The sequence below is a fragment of the Meleagris gallopavo genome, chromosome 1 (genome assembly GCF_000146605.3).
Source record: "Meleagris gallopavo isolate NT-WF06-2002-E0010 breed Aviagen turkey brand Nicholas breeding stock chromosome 1, Turkey_5.1, whole genome shotgun sequence".
NCBI lineage: Eukaryota > Metazoa > Chordata > Aves > Galliformes > Phasianidae > Meleagris > Meleagris gallopavo.
The window spans coordinates 10,254,246-10,276,491 of NC_015011.2; the positions used below are offsets into that span (position 1 = coordinate 10,254,246).

The 22,246-nt window shown below is 43.0% G+C and overlaps 1 protein-coding gene across 1 annotated transcript in view; it reads left to right on the forward strand.

Annotated features, from left to right (window-relative positions):
* Positions 1-22,246, forward strand: part of LOC100550169 (sucrase-isomaltase, intestinal-like) — a 51,135-nt gene that overhangs the window by 5,924 nt on the left and 22,965 nt on the right. Inside the window, exons 5-12 of the mRNA XM_010721340.2 lie at positions 5,482-5,650; positions 6,323-6,419; positions 7,215-7,327; positions 14,315-14,440; positions 15,001-15,132; positions 20,911-21,024; positions 21,125-21,241; positions 21,323-21,407. Coding sequence (XP_010719642.1) covers positions 5,482-5,650; positions 6,323-6,419; positions 7,215-7,327; positions 14,315-14,440; positions 15,001-15,132; positions 20,911-21,024; positions 21,125-21,241; positions 21,323-21,407 — 953 coding nt within the window. The remainder of the gene's footprint in view (positions 1-5,481; positions 5,651-6,322; positions 6,420-7,214; positions 7,328-14,314; positions 14,441-15,000; positions 15,133-20,910; positions 21,025-21,124; positions 21,242-21,322; positions 21,408-22,246) is intronic.

Sequence of the window (22,246 nt, forward strand, 5' to 3'; positions counted from 1 at the left end):
GGTATTCAAGAGATGTGTGGGCACGACACTGAAGGATGTGGTTCAGAGATGGGCCTCATTAAGTCAGGCTGATGATTGGATTTTATGATCTTGAAGGTATTTTTCCATCCTAGATGATTCTGTAATTCTAAGCTGCAGACGCAGGAGCTGGAGGATGGCAGGACAGCTGGTGGCAAGGTCCCACTCCATCTGCCTGACATAAAAGCCCATCCCAGCTCTGCCACTTGTGCTCCCACTGTCTCCTTCTTTGAGGAGCGATTTATCACAGCATCCACAGCACTGCAGAGCAGAGAGCAGTGGAACCTGGAGTCTGCAGAGATTCCTGGATGTGCTTTACAGGCATTCCTCCCAGCTGCACATAAGGAGCCTCTGTGATAGCTGAGCCTCCTGAGTGCTGGCTTGAGGAGGGCAGGATAAATCCAGCGCTTTGCAATCATGACAAGAGGGGAGAAGAATGAATTATATCAGGGAAGAGCCATTAGCAGCTGATTGCAAACCTCATGCGGAGTCCAGATCAGGAATAAAAAGCCAAGTACAGCCACATTTTCTGGTAATCAAGGATGGGCTCTGCTTTGCCTGCACAGGGTGAGGATCAGATGGGATCATGCAGGGAAACGATCCAGGTGCTGCTGGTGGCTCTGGGACAAACAGCTGCTGGTGGGCAGCTCTCGTGCTGCCTTCGTTTCTCTTCCTTGGCTTTCCTTCCTCTTCCCTCTCTTCTTCTCATTTACTGCTTTCATTTCTCTGTCCCACTGTTTTTACCCTCTCCTGCATTCCTGCTGTGCCATTAGTGGTGAGGGCATGTCCTCCCTGTGCCAAGAGCAATCAGAAGCTGTGGGAGAGGAGCTGCCTCTGTCCACCAGGTTGGGTGAGACCTATTCCTATGCAGGTGGCAGGTGTTTTCCATCTTGCTGGGGATGAGACCCAAAGCTGTAATAAAATGGAGTGCTACATGTCCTAGATCTGAACCACGAGGCACAGGGACTGGGGCCAGGTCTTCTGCCCTGAAGATGAAGTTCCCAAATTTGTGGGAAGGTGAAGTTCCCAAACTTGCTCCTGTTACCTGGGAAAACACCTATCTTGGCAGAGTGGCCCAAACTGGCCAAAAGTTAGCAGTCAGCTGAATAAGCTCATGCTATCCTAGCTGATCTTGCAGCTCTGCTGGGAAACCGGGCTGTCATTGGTCAGGGCCCTTTGCAAGTGAAAACAGGAGAGAAAATGCTGGGCTGTAATAAAACAGATGAGGGAACAGACAGGAGCTTTTGCATTGTTAGTAGCATGCTTTCCCAGGCTGAACGCTCTTCTCTTTTCCGCTCCTACCACAAACAACAGCAATTGCTGTTGGTGGTGGTATGAGGCATGAGTATGAAGGATTGAGTAAGAAAGCTCTGATTTCTTTAAGAACAGAGAGTAAAAGGCCAGAAACTGTTTGCTTTAAAGCAGTGAAAAACAAGAAAGACATTCTAATTTTGCAGTGTGTGATTTCTCTATGGGACTCGCTGCCCCAGGGCTGTGCTGACACGGGAGAGTTAGCAGGGTGCGCACTGATGCATAATAGAAAAATCATCAGTACAAAAAAATGTTTCTGTCTCTGTGTCTCACAACATAAGCTAATTCTACGAAAACAGCCAGAAACTTCCTCTGTAAGCAGATTATTGCAGGGCTATCTCTGAGTGACATCTTATGCCTCTGTGATACCCGGCACGGGCCATTGCTGAGAGCAGGCTGCAGGAGGATGGAGTATTGATTTGATTCTGCACTTTAACATCTGTTCTTCAAGTGAATTTTTCTTCATGATGTCACATGAATAATGGAGGGCAGAGCATTTTTCCCAAGCCACGTGAATGCTCCCTTCTCTCTATTAAGAGTTAGGAATATTTTGTTTGCACTTGGGAGGACATGGCACAAATAACAAAAATCTAATCAAGATTTTCCTTCATTTCCAAAAAGGCTGCTGCAGAGTTCAGCTGCTTTTTTTATTGATTGTGGTAGCGAGCATGGATGCTGCTTACCGTGAAGATGTTTTTACATAGGCAAGGCTATTAGAATGATTTATAATGCTATTGTCTTAAGCTGCAGTTTTGCTGAAAACAACGGGAGCAAATTGTATGTGTCATGGGTAACTTGGATTTGATCCTGCTTTGCAACAGCCATTATTTTACTCTTCTAATCATTAAGATTTATGCTATGTAGGCGAGAAATATTGCAGGCATATCACTTATTCAAGTTTTTTGAACAAAAATGAAGCATTATATATCCAGCCACTTACAGAAGATGCCCTGATACCATGAAAATGAATTCAGTAGAAGAAGTAGAGCAGAGCTATGTCAGTAACAGTAAATATACCCTGCCACTTGTTTTTTAAATTGTTGCACTTGTGGAAGATTTGTTGCTGGCACTGACTTTCTCCTATTCATTAAATCATCTTAAAAGTAAGATAAACATAAAAAATATATATTCTTGGCATACCTTATCCAGGCCAGTGGGTCTTCCCAGGACGTGTAGTTAAGAAGCAGTGTGGCTGTTGTAAGACAGTGGAAACATCTTTCAGAAATCTGAGTCCAGTGGAAATCTGGGGAAGCCTGGGCTCTGCGCTGGTGCTGCCCAGCAGTGTGAGCGGGGAGAGGCAGGCTGGGAGCATCTGGGCACCTCCTGGACACAGGGCCTGTGATCCTCAGCCACAAAGACACTTTCCTGGCTTTATAGCAATAGTATGCCTAAGCTCAGCTGAGAGGCTTGGATCCAATTTTCTGATAGATATGTGGATTTTCCACCTTTATTTCCACGTACTTTTTATAGCTTTTCACATGACTGTGACTTCCAAACGGTCTGGAGGCCAAGGAAAGCAGATGTTAGAGAGGATGTTCTCACCGAGTCAGTCAGAGCAAGAGAGGGGTGTTCACAGCTTAAAGCAGCGAGATCATCTCCCCTTGTGTTCAAGGCAAAAAGAAGAAAAAATCAGGCTCAGCCTAAAACAATCTTGAGTATCACTTTGTGCATTTCCTGATGAAGTATTGTGTATTTATTCCAAGTGTCATGGCTCTGGTGGTTTTGTAGGGTGTTCCAGCTTGCGCCAGCAGCTGTCCAGCTCTGAGAAATGTGGCTGAGCCAAGCCCTTTAGCCAGGCAAAGCACCTTAGTATCACTTAAGGCCTGATGATTCTACTTCTGAAACCATTGCCTTGCAGTCATCTCCCTCCAGTGTTGTGAAAACGTTGGTTTAAAGCCCCAGTGCAGGCAGGGTTGGGTGTACTACCTGTGCCCTGCCCAACCTCCTCAAGCATAGTGCTATCGTCCATCACAGCACTGCTACTGTTTGCAAGGCTGCTGGAGATTCTTGTACACATGGTGTCATTTCATGTTCCCCCATTTCATTCTTTCTGTCTGTGCTTAAGAAGCAAGGAGGGGAGCTGGGAGAAACCTAACATTTCCTTTTAGTAACTCCAAGTACTTGAATAATGTCAGACATTGTTTTTTCATATGAACGATTTGTCTTTGCCAACAGAACACCAGCAAACATTGCAAGAAAATAACTGTATAGCCAACCACAATGCATGTAGGGCAGAAGCTGGGGATGGGAGGCAGAGGCAGTGCCAGAGATAAAGCTGACCACGCTCTCTTTTAAGTGGAGGAGACATAATAGTGTCTAGAAAAAATGAGAGAGACATAGCCCGTTGTTTTTTTGTTTTTGTTTTTGTGGTTGTTAATGCTGTATTTAGTGTGTGGTGCTGTGTTGGGCAGAGATTGAAAGGAGAATCATGTTGATGGAGGACCATGGCTGAAATGGGGCTGCAGGATGGGACCCAGTTCTGGGATCCCATGCAGACACTGAGTTCATGGCAGTGCCATGGGGGTATGTATGACATATTAGGGTCTCTCCATGCCATTGCAGACTTGTTGGGGTAGAAGTATTGTTCACAGGGCTGTGGTTTGCAGCAGCTGGTACCTTCCTGCCCAGGAGGGGCTGGCCAAGGGGGAGGAGCACTTCTAATGCTATGGTAGCACTCTGCTTGGCATGGGAAATGTCAGTGCCACAAAGCAGGTGCCATAGAGATCCAAGCCTCATGTCCTCTGAACAGACATCATTGAGAGTGCTCAATGAATCAGGACAGATATTAGAGCTCTTCCCAAAGCATTTCTGCTCTGGCATCCTTTGCTATGTGGTGCACTCCTCCAGACAGCCACGCAGTGCTGGAGCACAGCAGCCTCTAGCAGAAAGAGCTGTTTTCCAGGGACTGGGCCTGGTTCTCAGGAATATTTTGGGTGCATTAGCCTTCCTATGAGAAAACAGCTCTATTCAGCACTGTTCATGGATAGAGGAAGTACTGGAAGGGAGGGAGAGTTGTTGCTGGTGAGCAACTAAGTACAAAAGTTAAATGCAAACCATTATTTTTCTTCCTTGTCACAAAGGCCGTATAGATGTTTTACAGAAGGCACACACCCTTCAGCACAGACGTGTGACTTAGGGCTCACCTGGGATTGCAGCAATGGATAATGCCTACCTTTGGCAAGCAGAGGCAGAGTGTCCCCAAGCTGGTTGGTGGGAAGCAGGCAGGGCAGCGTGGCCTTCTCATAGTGCGGTGTGTCCTTCGCTACACAGATTTACTGGTTAATTTGATCAAACATTTAATTTTGTCAAAATCGTTGACAAAAGATCATTAAAAGGAGAGTTATACCACTTCTACGCTCTGTTGCTTTGGCTCATTTATTTTAATTAGCTGTAACACATTCATGGTTAAACAAGGCTCGAGAGGGTGCTATCTAAATGTGGTACTCATGGCATACACAGCACTATTAATGAAACACTTCTCCACAGCTTGACTATGCTCTCCCCCATCTAGATTTCTGCTCATTATAGCACTGGAGATAGCAAACAGAATGTAACACCTAATTAAAATGTGAGCCCGTGTCCACAGACGAGTCAATAGAAATAAAGGCACTAGGCTGGCGAGAGAAGCAAGGGAAGAGCCATCACAACGTAAATATCTCATTTGAGCAGAGTCTGGAGGACGCTGTCACTCTGCTGCACTCTGCAAAGTTGAGGTAACAAAAGCATCTGGTCCTCAACCTGCAAAGCATTAGAAAGTTAAAGCAGATAACAACCAAGTGCCTGTTGTTCTCACTAAGCACTCTGAAGCCCACTGTGTAATAACAATTTTTAGCCTGCCCCATTGGTTGTCATAGAAATGGCACTAGAAACGACTTATTTTGGTAATAGGATTATAGATAGTGTCTTCTCTTATTTCAGTCGTTCTTTTCAAAATGATACTGAGGCATTTTATTGTATAAGTAGACAAGATGTCTGCAGCCATTGCAAGATGAATTTGATGTGTTAAGTACATTAGAAGCATACACAGAGCTCAACATTTTTAATATTATTCCTCTCCAAAGTACAGAAATATTGTAAATGACTGGATGTGTGCTTAAAATGCTGCATACCAAGGGTGAGCAAACTAACCACATTTCCCTCCATTTGTCCCAGGTGGGACAGTCCCCTGGTTGATCTGTTTTTCTCCAACCAGTATCTTCAGATTACCACAGCTGTGCCATCCACTTCGGTGTACGGGTTTGGTGAGCAGGAGCACGTGTCCTTCAAACACAACATGGACTATGTTACCTACGGCATGTTCAGCAGGGACCAGGCACCCACGGTAATTCACTTTGGGCAACACTTTGTCCTGGGCTTGTATTAGAACAAGGCAGCGCTGAGGCAGAGCTCTGCCTAGGGAGCGCATGGTAACACTGCTGATGGAAGCTGATGGCAAAGACTGAATGCCATGTGTATTGCAGCTGTCATAATTTTTAATTAAATGGCAAAATCATAAGTCGTTTTGAGGAGAATTTGACGCTTCTCATTCGAGTCTTCCTCATGCTGCAGTACTTATCAGAAAAAGAATGTTTTATGAATCAAAACCCTGGGTCAGGAAAGCATTTAATCTTGCTCCCTGATCGATCCCTGTTCACCCAAACAAGTTGGGCTTCAGCAGAATTTATTAAAAGTTTGGCAAAACTGAGGTCAATGGATGATGAATAATTTCACTAGAAGAGCATTCTTTACCCTTGTCTTTTCAGAGGGTTTAGCAGAATACGGAAGGCTGTATTAAGAGAGGCTAATAAGAAGAACTGTGTCGAGGCAGAAAAACAGCTCTTGTTCTATCAATTTGACTTCATGCCATTTTATATGAAAAAAACTCCAACCTTTCAAAACAAGTCTCTAACTATGAATGAATTAATTTCCTTGTCTTTGAATACATACCTAGCTGACCAAGACCATGAAAAAATGGCAAAAATTAACTATACCTAACGTGTTGCTTTTGTTTCAGCCACTCGCCAACCTTTATGGCGTTCACCCTTTCTATATGTGTGTAGAGGATGACTCCAATGCCCATGGCGTTCTCCTTCTGAACTCCAATGCGCAAGGTAGGAAGATGCACAGATTCCCTATACTGATTGCATATAGAAAGGCAGTAAATTAGTAAATACAAAAAAACCCAGCTGTTTTGGAGATTGCTTTTTTAATGTGATACAACTGGCTGCTGCATAACCGAGATTCCAGTAAATGCTACAAAGTTTTCAAAGAGATTCCATCAGAATAACTGTTAAACGAGGTAAGGCATTTTCAGGGAAAATATATGATTAATTTTTTAAAAAATAGATGCATATACAGGGAAAGGAGAAGGTGGAATAAATTTCCTCTGGGACTGGCATAACTGAATCAAATCAATTTAGGTTAGTCCTATATTTTGTCTGTAGCGAGTAGTTTTGCGCGTTGCCATGGTCACCTTACTGTGTTAATCCAATAGTATAATTTCAGAAAAGGGGAATCTTCATTCAGTCTATAAAATCAGCTTCCCCTGGCAGGCAATGACTTCCAATAGGAAGATTAAAATAGCACAGAGGAACAGTAAGCACAAGCTTGTGGTTCCTTGCGATATAAATGAAACTGAGACAAATGATTCTGGGCAAACCTATCTGTGTGGGCTTCTGTGATTTATTGCTGCACGATGCCAATCAGAAGATGCAGATTGCAGAAAGTCTGGACAATTGCTAGCCTATGTACAGGTCCTGTGTGCCCATCAGATCATATGGCAAAGCATCAGGGAATGACCCCGCATGCACCTCTACCTGGGGGATACATTAATGCTCGGAGGAGACCAGCACGCATACTCATTGTGCAGAGTAAGTTAGTCCTGAGTTCCTGTTTTTCCCTTTCAGATGTTTCTCTGAGTCCAAACCCATCCTTAACTTTCCGCACTATTGGAGGGATCCTTGACTTCTATGTCTTCCTTGGTCCAACTCCAGAAAATGTCATTCAGCAATACACAGAGGTTAGTAGGAAGCGCTTAGGGCGTGTGGGGCAGTGCCTTGGGAGGAGCTCCATCAGTGCTGGGTTAGCAGCAGGCAATTCAGCCAAAGCTTGGTCCCACCACTCATACACAGTGGCAGCTGATGTGGTGAGGAAGGACAAACAGCAGAAAAAAAAAGTCCTATGAATACATTAGTATTAGAGGAAGACTAAGGAGAGCACAGACTGTTATCAAAAAGAAAATAACAGAGGACAGATTGAAATGCATTTTTGCTGAAGCCTGCACAGCTGTACTCAGCTACTAGGCACAAAACTTTAAGCAACGGAATAGTAGCAGGCTTCTAGTGGTGAGAATGGTGATTGCTTGCTCCTTGTTTCCAATGGGAATAGAGTGCTGCCTTATTCTGCAGAAGATGAACATTTGGAGGAAGAGAAATCGTTTTTTACTATAACAGGAACTGAACACTTGAACAGACCATCCAAGAAGGCTGAGAATGTGCTCTGTCAGAAGTTGGTAAGAACAAGTTAGCCAAATATTGATCTAGATTTGCCTCAAAGCCAGGTATTGATGCTGTGGTCTACTTCAGGTGCTCCTCAAACCTTCCTTTCATTGGTATAATCTTATAATTATACATACTTCTGCTCCATGATTCTAACCGATCGGTACATTGAAAAGTAATATAGAAATGCTGATAGGCAGAGCGTTGCTAGGAACTGATCAAAAACCAGTGGCTATTGTACACAAAAGCCTTCTTATCAGCATCTGGGCTACACTGCATTACTACAACAGAGGTTCTTTCCTATTGCTACACCTTTGGGATTTTTCCATAAGGGAAAGTTAGTTGTGTAAGTCATTGGATTCTGATTGTGTGGCCCACTCTCACAACATATAAACACTATCTATGTGTTCTACTAACCATCCAAACATGTGGCTGATAGTATAGTTTTCTCCTTGTTTTTCATTTGGTATTCGGCTGAGGGAGGTGGACAGATTTTCCAACCCTTTCCCCTTTGTTGTCTCCTTCATTTGCATGAATCAGAGAGCTTATGAGAGGAGGAAACAACAATGAAGAGCTTAGTCTGCTCTATTAATGTGATTGAAGCACCTGTTTTTTCCCCTTAGTCTAAATCACCCATCATTTTTTTTTGCTTTATTTGCATGCATGGAAAGAGCCCTCATGGTTGTTTTGATCTGGTGCAACTTCTTCACTCTGGGTAGTCTGGAGCTTCCAAAGGCTTCTTGGTGACAGTGACAGGGATGTGTCTGGCAGCAGTCTGACTGCTAGAGGGCAGGATGAGGGATACTGGGGGTGATTTGAGTCGCTCTCCCCTGATCTGACACTGATTTTTACAAAACGTATGGGCACCTCATGTTTTAGACCTCTTGGGTGAAAGTGGCCGAAGTTTCAAGCCCCGCTTGAAGAGGCTTCAGCACAAAAAGGTGGTTTGTATTGCTCCTGCTCTGCCACAGAACTGGGAGCAGGAAGCGTTAAAAGGATGCTGAGCATAGATGGGAATTTTTGGGAGCTTTATCTCTGCTGGACTACCGAGGTGTAGAATGAACTTCAAAGGCATCAAACCTGTGCTTGCCAGGAGAACTGCCCGTTGATTCTAGACCAATTAGTCTGTGTTTCACTAATGAAAACTCATATGTCTGTATTTGGGAGCAGGGATGTGGAAAAACCTTATTTACTCCTGTCTCACAGAGTACAGCATAACTATTTGCTTTTCAGTTGCCCAATATTTTCCAAAGAACAGAGAATACATGGGGAAATTGCTGGTTCCGGAGTGTGTAAGCAGTTGTTACCCAGTGAGAGCTACCTGGCTAAACATGGCAGGTGACATGCTCCTCCTGGTCACCAAATACAAGTGGTGCATTAACTGGGCCCATCACAGAAACGCTGTCTCGGAACCAAGCTCTTTAGGTAAAGGAAGCAGCATTTTGCCCTTGCTGGCTGTTTAAAGCCTCCGTACCCTAAGCCTACCCTACCCTGGCTCCTTCTCTCAGAAGTCTGCAGCTCCCAACCCCTCTGCACATCTTTCCACCCTGCAGATCCAATGCCATAGATCAACCAGAAAGCTGTTTTTTGTACTTCCATACTGATGATCAAGCATTAAAAGCCAAGAGACCCATCCACACGGACAGAGTTGTGATCTCTGTGCTGAAAGTTCCTATTTCAGGGGCATCACTGCACAGAGGTGAGAGCCTTCCATGTTTCTTTTCAAAGTCTTTTGCTGCTGTTTGAAGGCAGTGTTTCTGTGGCTTAGCAGGTGGCCAGCAACTGAAAATAAAATGAGAGACTACTCCCGCCCCACCTGGGGAGTGCTGGCAACTCACTTTCCACCCTTGCCTCTCTGGAAATGCAGCTGGAGCAGAGAAAATAAGGAGAAGGGAACTGGTGGGTGTTTCCTAACTAGACATGTCACACACCAGGACAAAAAATCCCCTGCTCTGTATTCTCTGAGCTTGTGCTCACCTGTCTAGGGAATCCTGAAGAATGCATGGTAGCAATTTCACAGTGAAATAATAACTTCTTCAGTAAACATTCTGAAATTCCCTGATCACAAATGTTACAATTAGCATATTAGTCTCTAGGGCAGTGTTTGGCTTTTATGTACAAGGCACGTGGGAAGGTGGAAAAGACAGAAAAGACTATTTTTCAATTATGTTTTCTTTCACAATAAGAGGACTCGACCAGAGGAAGGAGAGGGGCTGGAAGGGGGGAGTGTGGCTGATGCCTGTAAGGCAGCACTCAGCAGCCCCTCCATCTCTCTCTGGGGCAAAGAAGGATGGCAATGAAAGCCATGCTAATCTGCTTTAAGCTGGCTTCAAGGGTGATGGAGGCAGTGGGAGATCAGCGAGTGGAAAGCAGGAGCCCTGCTGTGTCTTGTGAGGAGCAGATCAAGAGAATTCATGAGCTGGGCTCCAGAACATTGCCTGCCAGCATCACGGAGCTCTGCAGCAGTGATGGTGACTATCAGGTGTGTGTTGAGCATGGTGTGATGGGAAGAAGAAACCTCCATACCAATGCTTCTAGTCCCTTCCATCCTTGAGCTGGCCATGAGGGACACTGCTCCCAGCAAGTCAGAGCTGGTCCTGACACAGTTAAATATATCTCTTTGATGGTAATCACACTTTTCTCCTACTGCAGAAGAGATTTGGTGTGCAGAACAGTTATAGTAATCTCACTTATTATGGCAAATGCCCCAGATTTGTGGGAGGATGGGAAGAAGCAGTGATGGGCTGAAGAGATGAGCCCAGCTGGGATCTGCAACCAGAGGACATATTGGATCATGGGTGCCAAATGTACCAGTGCCAGCTCAGGGTGGAATAAAAGTGCACAGCAGTAAAACATGAGTTCCTAACAGAGCATAGTGCATGACTCCCAACTCTGTTTTAAGAGCAAAGTGCTGCTTTATTTCCTCCTCTCAGACCTGTGGGACAGTTCTGGGGGAAGGAACCTCAGGGGCAACTCAGCCCAGCCTCCTACTTGAGCAGTAACACGGGGACCTGCCTTTTATTGTTTGACATTTATAATTTTGTTCACATCATCATCCACTTGAGACGCCCATAGTAATAATGTCATCTGTCCAACAGCCCAACACAGGGAGAGGGAATGCTGTTCACTTTCTTCCTGGGCATGGCTTTTAGCTGCTCGCTGAGCTTTGTTCTCACTGAGGAGTACCTTCAGGAGACCTCCCAGGTGTATCTGCTCTCAGGTGCATCTGAGAAAAGTTCAGAAATTACATAAGGCTAAGTTATGCAAACCCGGGTAAACTGACAGTGAACCTATTTAACAACACTCAGTTATTTATGAACCAAGTGCAGGAGGAATGGTGGTATCGAAAATAGGATCTATTTTTTTACTTCTGCACTCCTGTATCTTTCTTTTTTTTTTTTTCTTTTCTCAGTCTGGATCCTCCATATGTTTGCTGTTTCTGCATTTCTCATGTTTTCCTCCCTCAGTTCCCCTGCTATACCTCATTTACCTTTTCTGAGTCTTTGCAAGTCAGTTTTGCCTATCAGATTTTCTCTGTGCACTGCATTTTATGTTCATTTGTATGCAGAATGCAATCTATATGAATTAACTAGATCCTAAATATGTATCAAATCCAACACAACTTTCAGGTTTGCAGAATCGCATCTCTGCCCCTGCCAATCCATCTGCACGTAGGTACCATATGCCACTTACTTTATCAGGAAGCTTCAGGGGGATCCATTAGAGAGAGTCCGCAGCATAATTAGAAGAAAGAACATTTGTTTTCCCAGCTGCCCTGTTTTCATCCTTCCTCTTCAAATGTTCTGTTCATTTCAATTATGCTTACCATAGCTGCTCCAGCCTGGCCAACCTGGGGAACTAATTGCTTTAAAAGTTAATATCTTGCTTGCAAGGTGGATTTTCTTCCATTTGTTCAACTGTAATCCCAAACTCCTGAAGGGATGCTGTCACAAAATACCGCCTCGCCTCAGGGCAGCTCTGAGGTCTGCAGAGCCATGGTACAGAGCGCAGCCAGCGCACAGCATTCCCCAGTGCTGGGGACAAAGCAGTGTCCCCGGGGAAGACCCTGCCTGGTGCCTTGATGGCCACAGCCTCACCTCGGCCCCGCTGCCATTCACCAAGCACTCAGTGCAGCACACAGGGTGGAAATTAATCCCCATCCATCTCTTGAATTTGGCATGGGTGATGTCCCAAGCTCATCAGCATGCATACCAGCAGTGTCCCGTGTCCAGAAAAGATCTGGGGCATTGTAGGCTCCCTCCCACAGCCTCTGGACTGATGGCAGCCAGCTCAGAGGATGACCATGGTAACTGGTCTCTGTGCCATGCAGGCATCTTGCCAGGGCAGCAGGCCCTGCATCCAGCAGCAGGATTAATATTTATCAGCTGTTTCTCCATCTTCTTTTTATCCAAGGGAAGAAGCCTGTGCACAAATGGTTTTGTTTCATCAGGGAGTTCTTCTGTTTTGTTCTGTTTTTTTAACCTTTATTGGAGAGGTCATCCTCTGTTTACTGCAGAGAAAACAGGCAGACTGTGCAGATGCTTTTGGAGCACAAATGGTGGGGTTCACAGAGGCCATCTTGCAGCCTAGCTGGGCTAAAACAAGCTCTGCTGCCTTCTCGGATGAATTTGTCTGATATGGTGAGTGCAGTTGTGATAGAGGAGCAAACTTGCCCTGAAGGTGCTGTGCTGGACACCACAGCACTATGCTGCAGGTGCCCAGGGGATAATCCCGAGCCATTGTTCCTGCCCAGCTCTCCACAGGAAACCCTAGCAGAGCTGGAAGGATGGCCTGTGGGATCAGGTGCATCTGGAGAGACTGCACTGTGGTGGCAATGGCATATCTCTGCCCTCTGGTGTCTCCATATGCGATTTGAGGCCATATTCATCTGTCCAGGGCCTCTCATGGCATTGGTGCAGTACCAAGCTGCTGGTAGTCGTGCTTACTTCTCTTGGCTTCATCTCCAGCTGCACATAGGAGGTAAGGAGGCTGGAATGGTGGAATGGGATGAGGAACAAGCACATGAGGGGTGCAGTGCTCAGCCAGCTCTTCCTTGCTGGAAGGACTCAAACCATTAACCCCCGGGTGTTCTGGCCTCCTACCGCTTGCCATAGGTGAGAAATCCCAATCAGTGAAAATGTACTGCGCAGACAAATCTGTCATGCTGTTATCATGAAGGCATGAAGTTGACCTGTCTGTACACATCATCTGTTTGTGGACAAGCAAGTGACCCTGCGAGCACCCATGAAGTGCTCAGGGGCATTAAAACACCCTCTGCTTTTCCTCCATCTGTTTTTCTGTCCGCTGCAGTTTGCAATTCCCATCACCTCTACAGTCTGTGACATCTTCTGGAGCAATTTTAAGTCCAGCATTACTGTCCCTGGTCAGATTCTGTTCAAATTCATGAAGGAAGAGATATCTCTATGCACTGAAATATCTGGAGGGCTTAGCCGTGCAACTGATAGGAAGTGCCAGGAGTGTATTCTTCTATCTAATTAAAGTTGATGGATTTTAGCTGTCAATATTCAAGTTTAATTGTTTCCACTTTCTAGCATAATTAGGTATTGAGATTCATAAGGAAACAAGGGAGGAATGGTTACTTAGCCAAAGGGAGTCAATAGCTGTGACTGATTAATAATCATGGGTGCTTACTAGCTACTAGACTTTCATGTGTTGCCTGCAAGGGTCTTAGAATTACTGAACAAAAGCTAATTTCATGGGATCTAACTGTTTAAAATGGGAATGTGGATTCTGAAATATCTCCCCCATAAAACAGCAGTGTATAGCAATGAGACAAGGGAAGGTTTCACCATCTTTCTCAAAGTGACCTACAGTTGTTGTTTGCTGCCCCAGCAGCTTCCCTGGCAAGCAGACCAGGACACCTCACACTCCCCTGCTTGCAAACAAGTTTCCTCATGCAATTTGCAGCTGAATTACATGGAGCAGGTGGAAATCAAATATTTATAAAGTAATACTTAACTCACAACTGTGTTTCAGTTGAGAATTTTGATGGAGCAAATGGTAACTCTGACCTTGAGGGGGCTTGGTGACACCTGGCAACACATTGCTGTGGGCCAGCAATATCAGCAGTCAGTCATGAGCAACTGGATTTCATCAGGGAGGTGTGCAAATATGATTAAAACTTCAGACAGCTCAAATAAACATCAGATGAATTAGTTCAGCTGGATGTGGCAAGAGAAATCAGCAAAACTGACACTGCCGTGCAGTGCTGGAAATTTGCCTTTTGTTGACCAAAGGGTTTGGTCCACCAGGAGAAACTGTTTTAAAGCCTGTGTTAAAGCAAAGTATATTGTACACTTCACAACCAAGTATGTGGTGCAGTGAGTTGTCTGAGAAAGTAAGGGGTATTTCAAGTGTGTGTGATACTTGTATTCTGGCCCTTGTGTCTTAAATGAGCTGGGAGCCTCTCCTGATTTTTCAGGATGATTTGTCTCCCTAAAATCTTCACCTCACCACTTGAACTTCTGTATTCTTCATTCCTGCTCTAGGCCATTGGTCGCCCGCACATGCCTGCCTACTGGTCTCTGGGATTTCATCTGTCCCGGTGGGGTTATGCCAGCCTCGATGTTGTAAAGAAAACTGCAGAACGCATGCATCACTATGATATCCCCTTTGTAAGTATGAATTTTTCTCTGTATGTGTTATTTTAAAATCTGAAATGAGATGAATAAAATTATATTAGAAGAAATGTGATTATCCCATGAAGAGAACTGTAGAACAAAAGGATGTTCTTACATGTATAATCTTATGTAGTGGTTTCACAAGCCATTTCTGTGCAATATCTTTACAAAGCTCAAAAGAATGTTTAGAATGGGCTTTAAACGTGAGATTTAAGTGCTGCATTGCAAGCAGGTTGGGCTGGGTTTGCTTTAATGCTGTGACAGCAATTTACTGATGTATGGCAGTACAAGGTGCTGGCATTTTAAACACAAACTATGGCAGAGCTGACACATATCACTACCAAGTAGTTGCTAACCTAGGACTCCCATGTATCCATTTTGCCCACTGCTGCCACGTAAATTTATAGGGACTGAGTTTGGCCTCAGTCGTTTATGGTTATTATAATCAATCTCTTAGGTCTCATTTTGTAGGTTAATTCCTCCCTAGGAACATGGTTGCACCCATTCTGATTTTCTGTTTAAAATACATCAATGTTTGCTTTTAAAATGCTTAGGATGTCCAGCATTTCGATATCGACTACATGGATCGTCGCCTGGATTTCACATATGACAAAACGAATTATGCAGGTCTGCCAGAGTACATCAAAGAGCTGAAGAGAGCAGGAATGCACAGCGTCATTATTCTGGTAAATTAAAAATGTCGCTAATTATTTTTCCATTTATAAGAACTATTTGCTTCATAGTGCTCATAGCAGTATCCAGGTGCTAACGCATGCATGCTGTTGTGGAACATCTTCTATTTTTGTCATTTATTGAGAAGAGCTGAACAACAATTTCAGCAGACGTCACATTTAAATGTGCTGCATTTATCAGATACCTGTGTGTGCCAGTATTATCTCTTTACCATAACATCAATTTTCTTTCATTTTTTCCACTCATCTAAGAAAAAAAATTGCTTCTTTTCAGGTCTGAGTTGAGATAGCATTGCTTTAATGCAGTTCTTTTTCTGATAATGAACAAATGAGTTTAACATGCAGACAGAAATAGCTGAATAGTAGAAAAGATCTACTCACAGTCAATCTGGGGAGCTAGTAACTATAAATCATGTTGTCTTATGTTTTTTTTCATCTGAATTAATGTAAGAGAAATTTGTTTGCACAAAAAATTGTGGAAAATGTATGCTGAACTTTAACCAATATTGATGTACAGAATCACAGAGTGGTTGAGGTTGGAAGGAACCTATGGAGGTCATCCAGTGCAAGGCCCAGCTCATGCAGGGACACTTAGAGCTGGTTGCCCAGGACCACGTCCAGATAGCCTTTGGTCATCCCCAGGGAGGAAAACTCAAAAGAATTAATTTGAGCAGAGGTGAAAATCAGAGATTTCCATTTTCTCTTGTCAGATTTTCCAGCAAGATTGCCATCTCCCCCCAGCAGTCCCCATATATGTCCTTGCACTGACACTACTTTTCTCTACAGAAAATGTCAGTGATGGTACGGAAGCTAGTGGCAAGTAAATTAAATAATAGTCTTTGATGAGTCCATAAGACATTGCTCTGCAGGGCCCTACTGCAGCACAGTACTGTACAGCCTGGCTAAGGCAGGGGTGGTGGCATGACCTCCCATTTCTGGGAAGGTGCAGGGATGCTAAGACCCAGAGAAAGGAGCAAGTGGACACAAAGTGCTGCTGAAGAGAACAGAGTCATAATCTATTCACTGTGATCACAATGGGCAGGATTAGAAAAAAAAGTGCCTTAAATTGCAGCTATAAATAAATAAACACATATATAATATATAATCAGGTTGAGGTGACTGACCCACAGGAGGCAATGACCTTGCAGGGACATCTCCAGTCTTTTTTCCCATCTTCTGCTTTCCAGCCTAAATGATCAGCTTATACCTTTCATTAGGTTCTTATGTAGCTCAAATTGCCAGTCTCACATCCTGCTGTTTGTGTTCTTGATATACTTATTTGCAGAAGCTTATTCTCCCTCAGCCCTTTTTCGCTAGTTCAAATGAACAAAGGTATTTTACTCCCTTTTAATGGGGTGTGAGCTTCAGATCTCTTTGTAGTGGCCCTCCCTCACAGATGCCCCAGTTTGAATGCAGTCTGTCTAGTAAATACCTGGATTTCACAGTCTCCAGACAGTGTTCCCCCAGTGTTTGGAGAATGGCAGTAATATTCCCTTAATTCTATAAAAAATGCCTCATACGACAAAGATCTGCATCACTTTTGCCTCCGTTATATTGGTGACTCATAATTGTAAAGTTACCAGTTAATCCAGATGAATTGAGAAGGGGCAGAGCACAGATGTTTGAGCCCTAAGCTGATCCTGCCTTTTTAAAATAAGTCATATTTCTCCCTTGATCAATGGCGGTGTCTTTAAAGGCTTGAGGAACGACACACTGAACAGCAGAGTCCAAATCTGAGGGATAATGCCTTTTTCATTGTTGATGGTATGTTAAATCTTTCCTGAAGCTAAGGTAATTGGGAGCTTCTGCAGTTTCTCAATCTAAAAATGACATTCTTCTTCAAATAATAAGTCAGAAGTGTCTCTCTCGTCTTATTTTTCCTCCAAAATCTGTTGGGAAATTTAGCATACTGCTGAGGATGGGCCAAGCAGTACCTCAAAGATCCATGGCAGTGTTTTCTCCTTTTAAAACAGCTATCAGATTCCTTGGCAATGTAACAGGTCTGCTTGTAGCTTCATTAAAAAAACCTGCTCTTACTTATGATTGACTTAATTTTTAACTTTTTGCACTAGAATTGCACTCACAGACAGGAATTTTAAACAAAACCACACTGAGTGCTCACCTACATTTTGGTAATGGAAATAGCAGCCTTTATGGTGGGACTGTTTGCCAGTGACTCAAATGTACATGTCCTTACCTGTCCCAGTGCTACTGCATCTGTAAATTGTGAGAAGTACCGGGGTGCAGCAGTGAAAGCTTCCATTCTTGGAGGAAGCTTCTGTCCTTGGAGGTCCAAGGTGCAGTTCTTAAACAGTAACATTATTAAGTCACTCTGATGGAGAGCAATTTCAAGAAAAAATTAGCCCCCAAATTAACATCGTTATAAATAGCTAACCCATCTGTACTTGAGCACATACACAGACAGGAATGAGTGCTCTTTCCAATTGCTTTGCAGTTTGTACTCCCTCCGTCTTTCAACACCTCTCTAAAGATCACTTAGCCTCTTATAGGCCTAACATTTAAACACTACCTGCTTATTTATTGAGTTATCTTTAGTTTGTGAGACATGAATATAGAGTAAAGCACTGAGTTTGGGGTAGCTCTTCCGGTGTATACACTCTTGCCCTTAGGTAAATACATGATAATCACTCCTTTCTCATCAAAGTTAGGATGTCTCTAATTGTTTTGCACTTTCTGCTGTGTGCAGCACAGGCTACAAGGGTGAAGTCACATTATAATGGGTGAGGTACATTATCTTCTTACTTGTGAGTTTCAACAACACTTTCAAAGCACTTCCTGAGCTTGCTAGAGCAGGGCAAGTAGCTGTTGCTATATAAATCTAAACTCAGTAGTTAGGCAGATACAAGGAATATAGTAACCATTCTTTGATTATGCAGTATGCCCATGTGAATACGAAGAGGCCCCCCTTCATTCCCCTCTCCACTAACCTGTAAACAAGGACTGTGTTGTGCTCCATCTCTTTAGATACGCTTGTGAGAAAAAGCATAGGGAAGATCCAGTTTGCTGTCCATTTCTGAAAATCTCCTGGGAAGTACAGGTTGCACTGCTAGTGACATTTTCTACCTTTCCTTTATTATATACAACTACTACTATTTCTGTAAAATTTTGGCTGTTATTTTTGTTAGTGATCTCCATCACTCCCATAATTTGAGTCAGGAGCTGGAACAATATGAAAAGTTTTGTTCCCAAATGAGAGCCATTCTAACTGCAATCAAGACGAGTATAATCCAGTCTGATACAGAAAGAATTATTTTCTGTTTAGATCCCCTTGAGTAGTGACAGTAATGAGTAAGTTGCCCAAGTGCAGCAGACTGTTGGCTACCTCATGTTGATTTCAGGAGATGTGCTCTGATTGTTGTCACTTCATGTCACGTAAAACCTCCAGTGAAAGGGCTGTGAATGGATTCTGCACATCTCTATTTGGTGTGCAGCTGGTGCCTCATCATCCGGAAGCCCAGTCCCATTGCATTCAATGCTAAGAGCTCTCTATGTCTACGGTCACTTTGGCAGCAGTGTGGCCCCTCAGCAATTCTCTCTCCTGCTGTCTTTCAGAGGCAACCTCCACATAAGGGAGATTTTGCATGAGTGTCAGTACTTTGTCATCATTATTGTGCTGAATAAGGTGCATACTTCAGCTGTGACTTATTCTGAGTCAGAACAAATGTATTGTTTAGAAACAAAGATAAGTTCTGAAAGTAAAAAAAATATTAGAATGGAAAATTATAAACTTATTATTACTGAAGAGGAGCTCTAATTAAATACCTTACATACCTTCCATTAAAACACACTAAAAAATGAAAACAGCTAGGGATGACATGAGTGAGAAATTCTTTTTTTTTTCGGAAAAGAAGTCAGTGCAAACATGATTATGATTCAAAACAAGACTTAATAGCTTTAACATTTTAAAATCCAGTTCTATGAGCTGTAGAGGCTAAAATTTCCAGAAATGAGTTTTTATGGATCTGAGTTAAAATCTATATTTGAGGCCATAGGTGAAATTGTGCTGGTCTGGGTAAGTGCTAGGGGACCCACAGGTTTCAGAGCAGCCAGACAGAGGTTGCTCATGGTTGCTCAGCATCTCCTCTTTAAGAGCTGATAAAAGATGAGTTAGGAAAGGTTTAATGGATATGAACTTCCTTCTCCCATAAACAACCAATGGAATGCAAAACTAGGACTGGGAGAGTTTATTTCTCTTTAGGACATAGCTAAACCTGCATAATATATTAGATTTATGCAGAGGAATAACCTTTCAGCTGAAGGATACCAGAAATTTGGATTAGAAGTAGCTAATTAAGCTGATTTCTTCCAGCCTTCAAGTCTCTTGAGAGCCATATTTTCCACAATAATAAGATAATTACTGCAGATGGACAGTTTTCTCTTTTCCAAAACTGAACTATTCAATGAGTTAAAAACACTATAGGCATTTACACTCTTTAATTATGGAAGTGATGTTGGAGATACGTAGTTAAAGCTGAACTTTATTTTGCAGTTAAGGTGAGGGTTTAACAGGGCCTTTTCTTTTTGACACATGGAAGAATACAATTTCCTCATCAGGGCTACAGCTGTCGTAGGGCTTACAAGTAAATCAGGCAATTAATTTAGGCACTAAAATGAATTTTAAAGCACGCCCTTAAAGGGTATTACCATTTGAGATCATATATTCTTTGTCCTTCAGTTTTGTATTTAAACTCCCATAACTTTTTAATTAAAATTCCTTTGAATTATCGCTCAAGGAAGGATTCAGTTGCATTTCTACCTCTTGTGTGTAGTAACTGAAAGTTTTTTTGCCTTAAGCAGGGCTTGAGAGGATAACATTTTCTAAGAGAAAAGGGAAGAATTCCCTTCTAAAATGGCTGCAAACTTCCTTCATTCTAAATAATACAAAGCAGATAGCTGCTCCCAATTAGGGGCATTCTGCTAAGCACACTAACCTCCTTTTATTCCCACTTGGCTGCTGAGCAGAGTTCTTCACTGGCATCTCAGAGTATTCCTACTATTATTACTTACTGGTATGGTGGGCCACCATCCTATCCAGGCACAGTTTAGGCCTCCTTTCAAAGAGCTAGATGGCCATAGATGGCCATCCTGGGGCAGAGAAACTGGCAGTGTCTCTGTAACTGGCAGTGGTGGGAGTTGGTGATTACCCTTGGGCCATAATGGTAGCAGGAGGCGTGATCTGCAGGATGTAAGCTGCTGGTGATTTCACACCTGTTGGGAATAGAGAAGTTTGGCCAACTTGATGTGGAGGACTTGGGCTACTTTGCACCGGGTTGACATAAAATAACCACAGTTGACATTGGGTCTGAAGAAAGGACTAACAAGGTTGGATATGTCCCAACTTCAAGCTCTTTGAGATATTCTAGGTGTTCCAAAGTTAAGATGCTGGAGCTGGATAAGCTGATATGGGAGTTTTCTTGGAGGGAATCCAGAGATACCAAGTTTAGTGACGTCAGAAGGGAGGAAAATAAAATTCGGTGCCTCTTCAAAATTAGTTGAATACAGTCTCGTAAAAATAAACATGAAGGTGCTTATTAATTTCACTTAACTTTGGTCTTACACAAGAAATACCAGCAACTCTTTAATGACTTTTTCTGAAGTATTACTTGCTCTCTACTCTTACTAAATTTTAACGCTATTTTCTTCCAACATTTTTGCAGTGTGTATTAAAAACATCAAATTGTTCTGAAATGTAGAAAGAGAAAAAGTAACACATTGTCTCTGAAATAAAGCTAGTGTAACCACTGTTTTTAGGATCCATTTATAAGCAAGGATGAAGAACCAGGTACTTACAGGCCATATGACCTCGGACAGGAAATGGGAGTCTGGATAAACAACTCCGATGGTGTAACTCCTGCTATTGGAAAGGTCAGTCTACTAAATTCTCTTATGTGCTGAATCTACTGTTGCTTCAAAGTGTTAAAGAAGATGCATAGCAGAAATGAAAACATGTGCCTATGTACTCTAGTCCTTGCCTCCTGGATACTCAGTGTTCCCTGACTACACCAACCCCAGGACAGTGGAATGGTGGACCCAGTTGTGTCTGGAGTTTAAGGATGTCCTTGACTACGATGGGATCTGGATTGTAAGTCTGATTGTATTTGCTTTCCCTTCTATTCAAAACAGAAAACATGGCTTTTGACATGTCTTACTCTTTTTATTAAAGGATATGAATGAACCATCCAATGACTTAACAGGCCAACTTCCTGGATGCGCTGCTAATGATGTCAATAACCCTCCTTACATTCCTAGTGAGTAAAGCTTTTTTGCAAATCTCTTTCATAAATTCTTAGGAAATTTTTCATTCTTTTCTTTTCCCAAGTGCAGTGCTACAGATTCATTCAGGACACAATTGGCTCAGCTTTTTCAGAGTACCAAAAATATCTTCTTTGGTGACCAGGGCAGCCTTGCAACAGAGCTAGAAAACAGCCTTCCCTGACATTCTCTGAGCAACAGGTCTTCTCCATAGAAAGGGCAAAATAACTATAGACACGGATGGAGATTTATGGAAGGAGTAACCGCTCTGTCTTGCCACCATCGCCGCGGGTCCCAGGGCTGGGCAATCCCTGGCTTTTCTCCAAGTCATGACAAAAAAAGGTTGCATATCCCTGATACCTTAATTATTTTTCTTTAAGGAAAAAGAAATTCTGTCCTTTATTAGACTGATCTGTAGGCTAAAATTAAATTTTAAAATGCCCAGGCCTATGGGAGTCTATTAAGAAAGGGAACACCTCTTCCAGTAGCTGAGATAATGGTATGCTCATTCTCCCCCTGGAAGCCCTGAGTGCTTACAATCAGAGCCAGTGCTCCTCACTTGAATCTAGCCAACATTTCCCTAAGAAAGCTCTGCTGCCTGATCAAGACTAAAGTACAACAGGAAACTGGGACATAAATGAGGTATTGACAGTGAAGTACTGGAAATATCCTTTTTTTCTCTTCAGGCTGTTGTAATATCATGTGAATTCTTCCTTTTATTTATTAAAGCTCATTTCTCTTTACTCAGTGTACAAGAGAAACTTAAATATAACAAAACCATGACATAAAATAATAAAAACATTGTAAATTATTGGAACCAGAAGCAGAGCTTTAA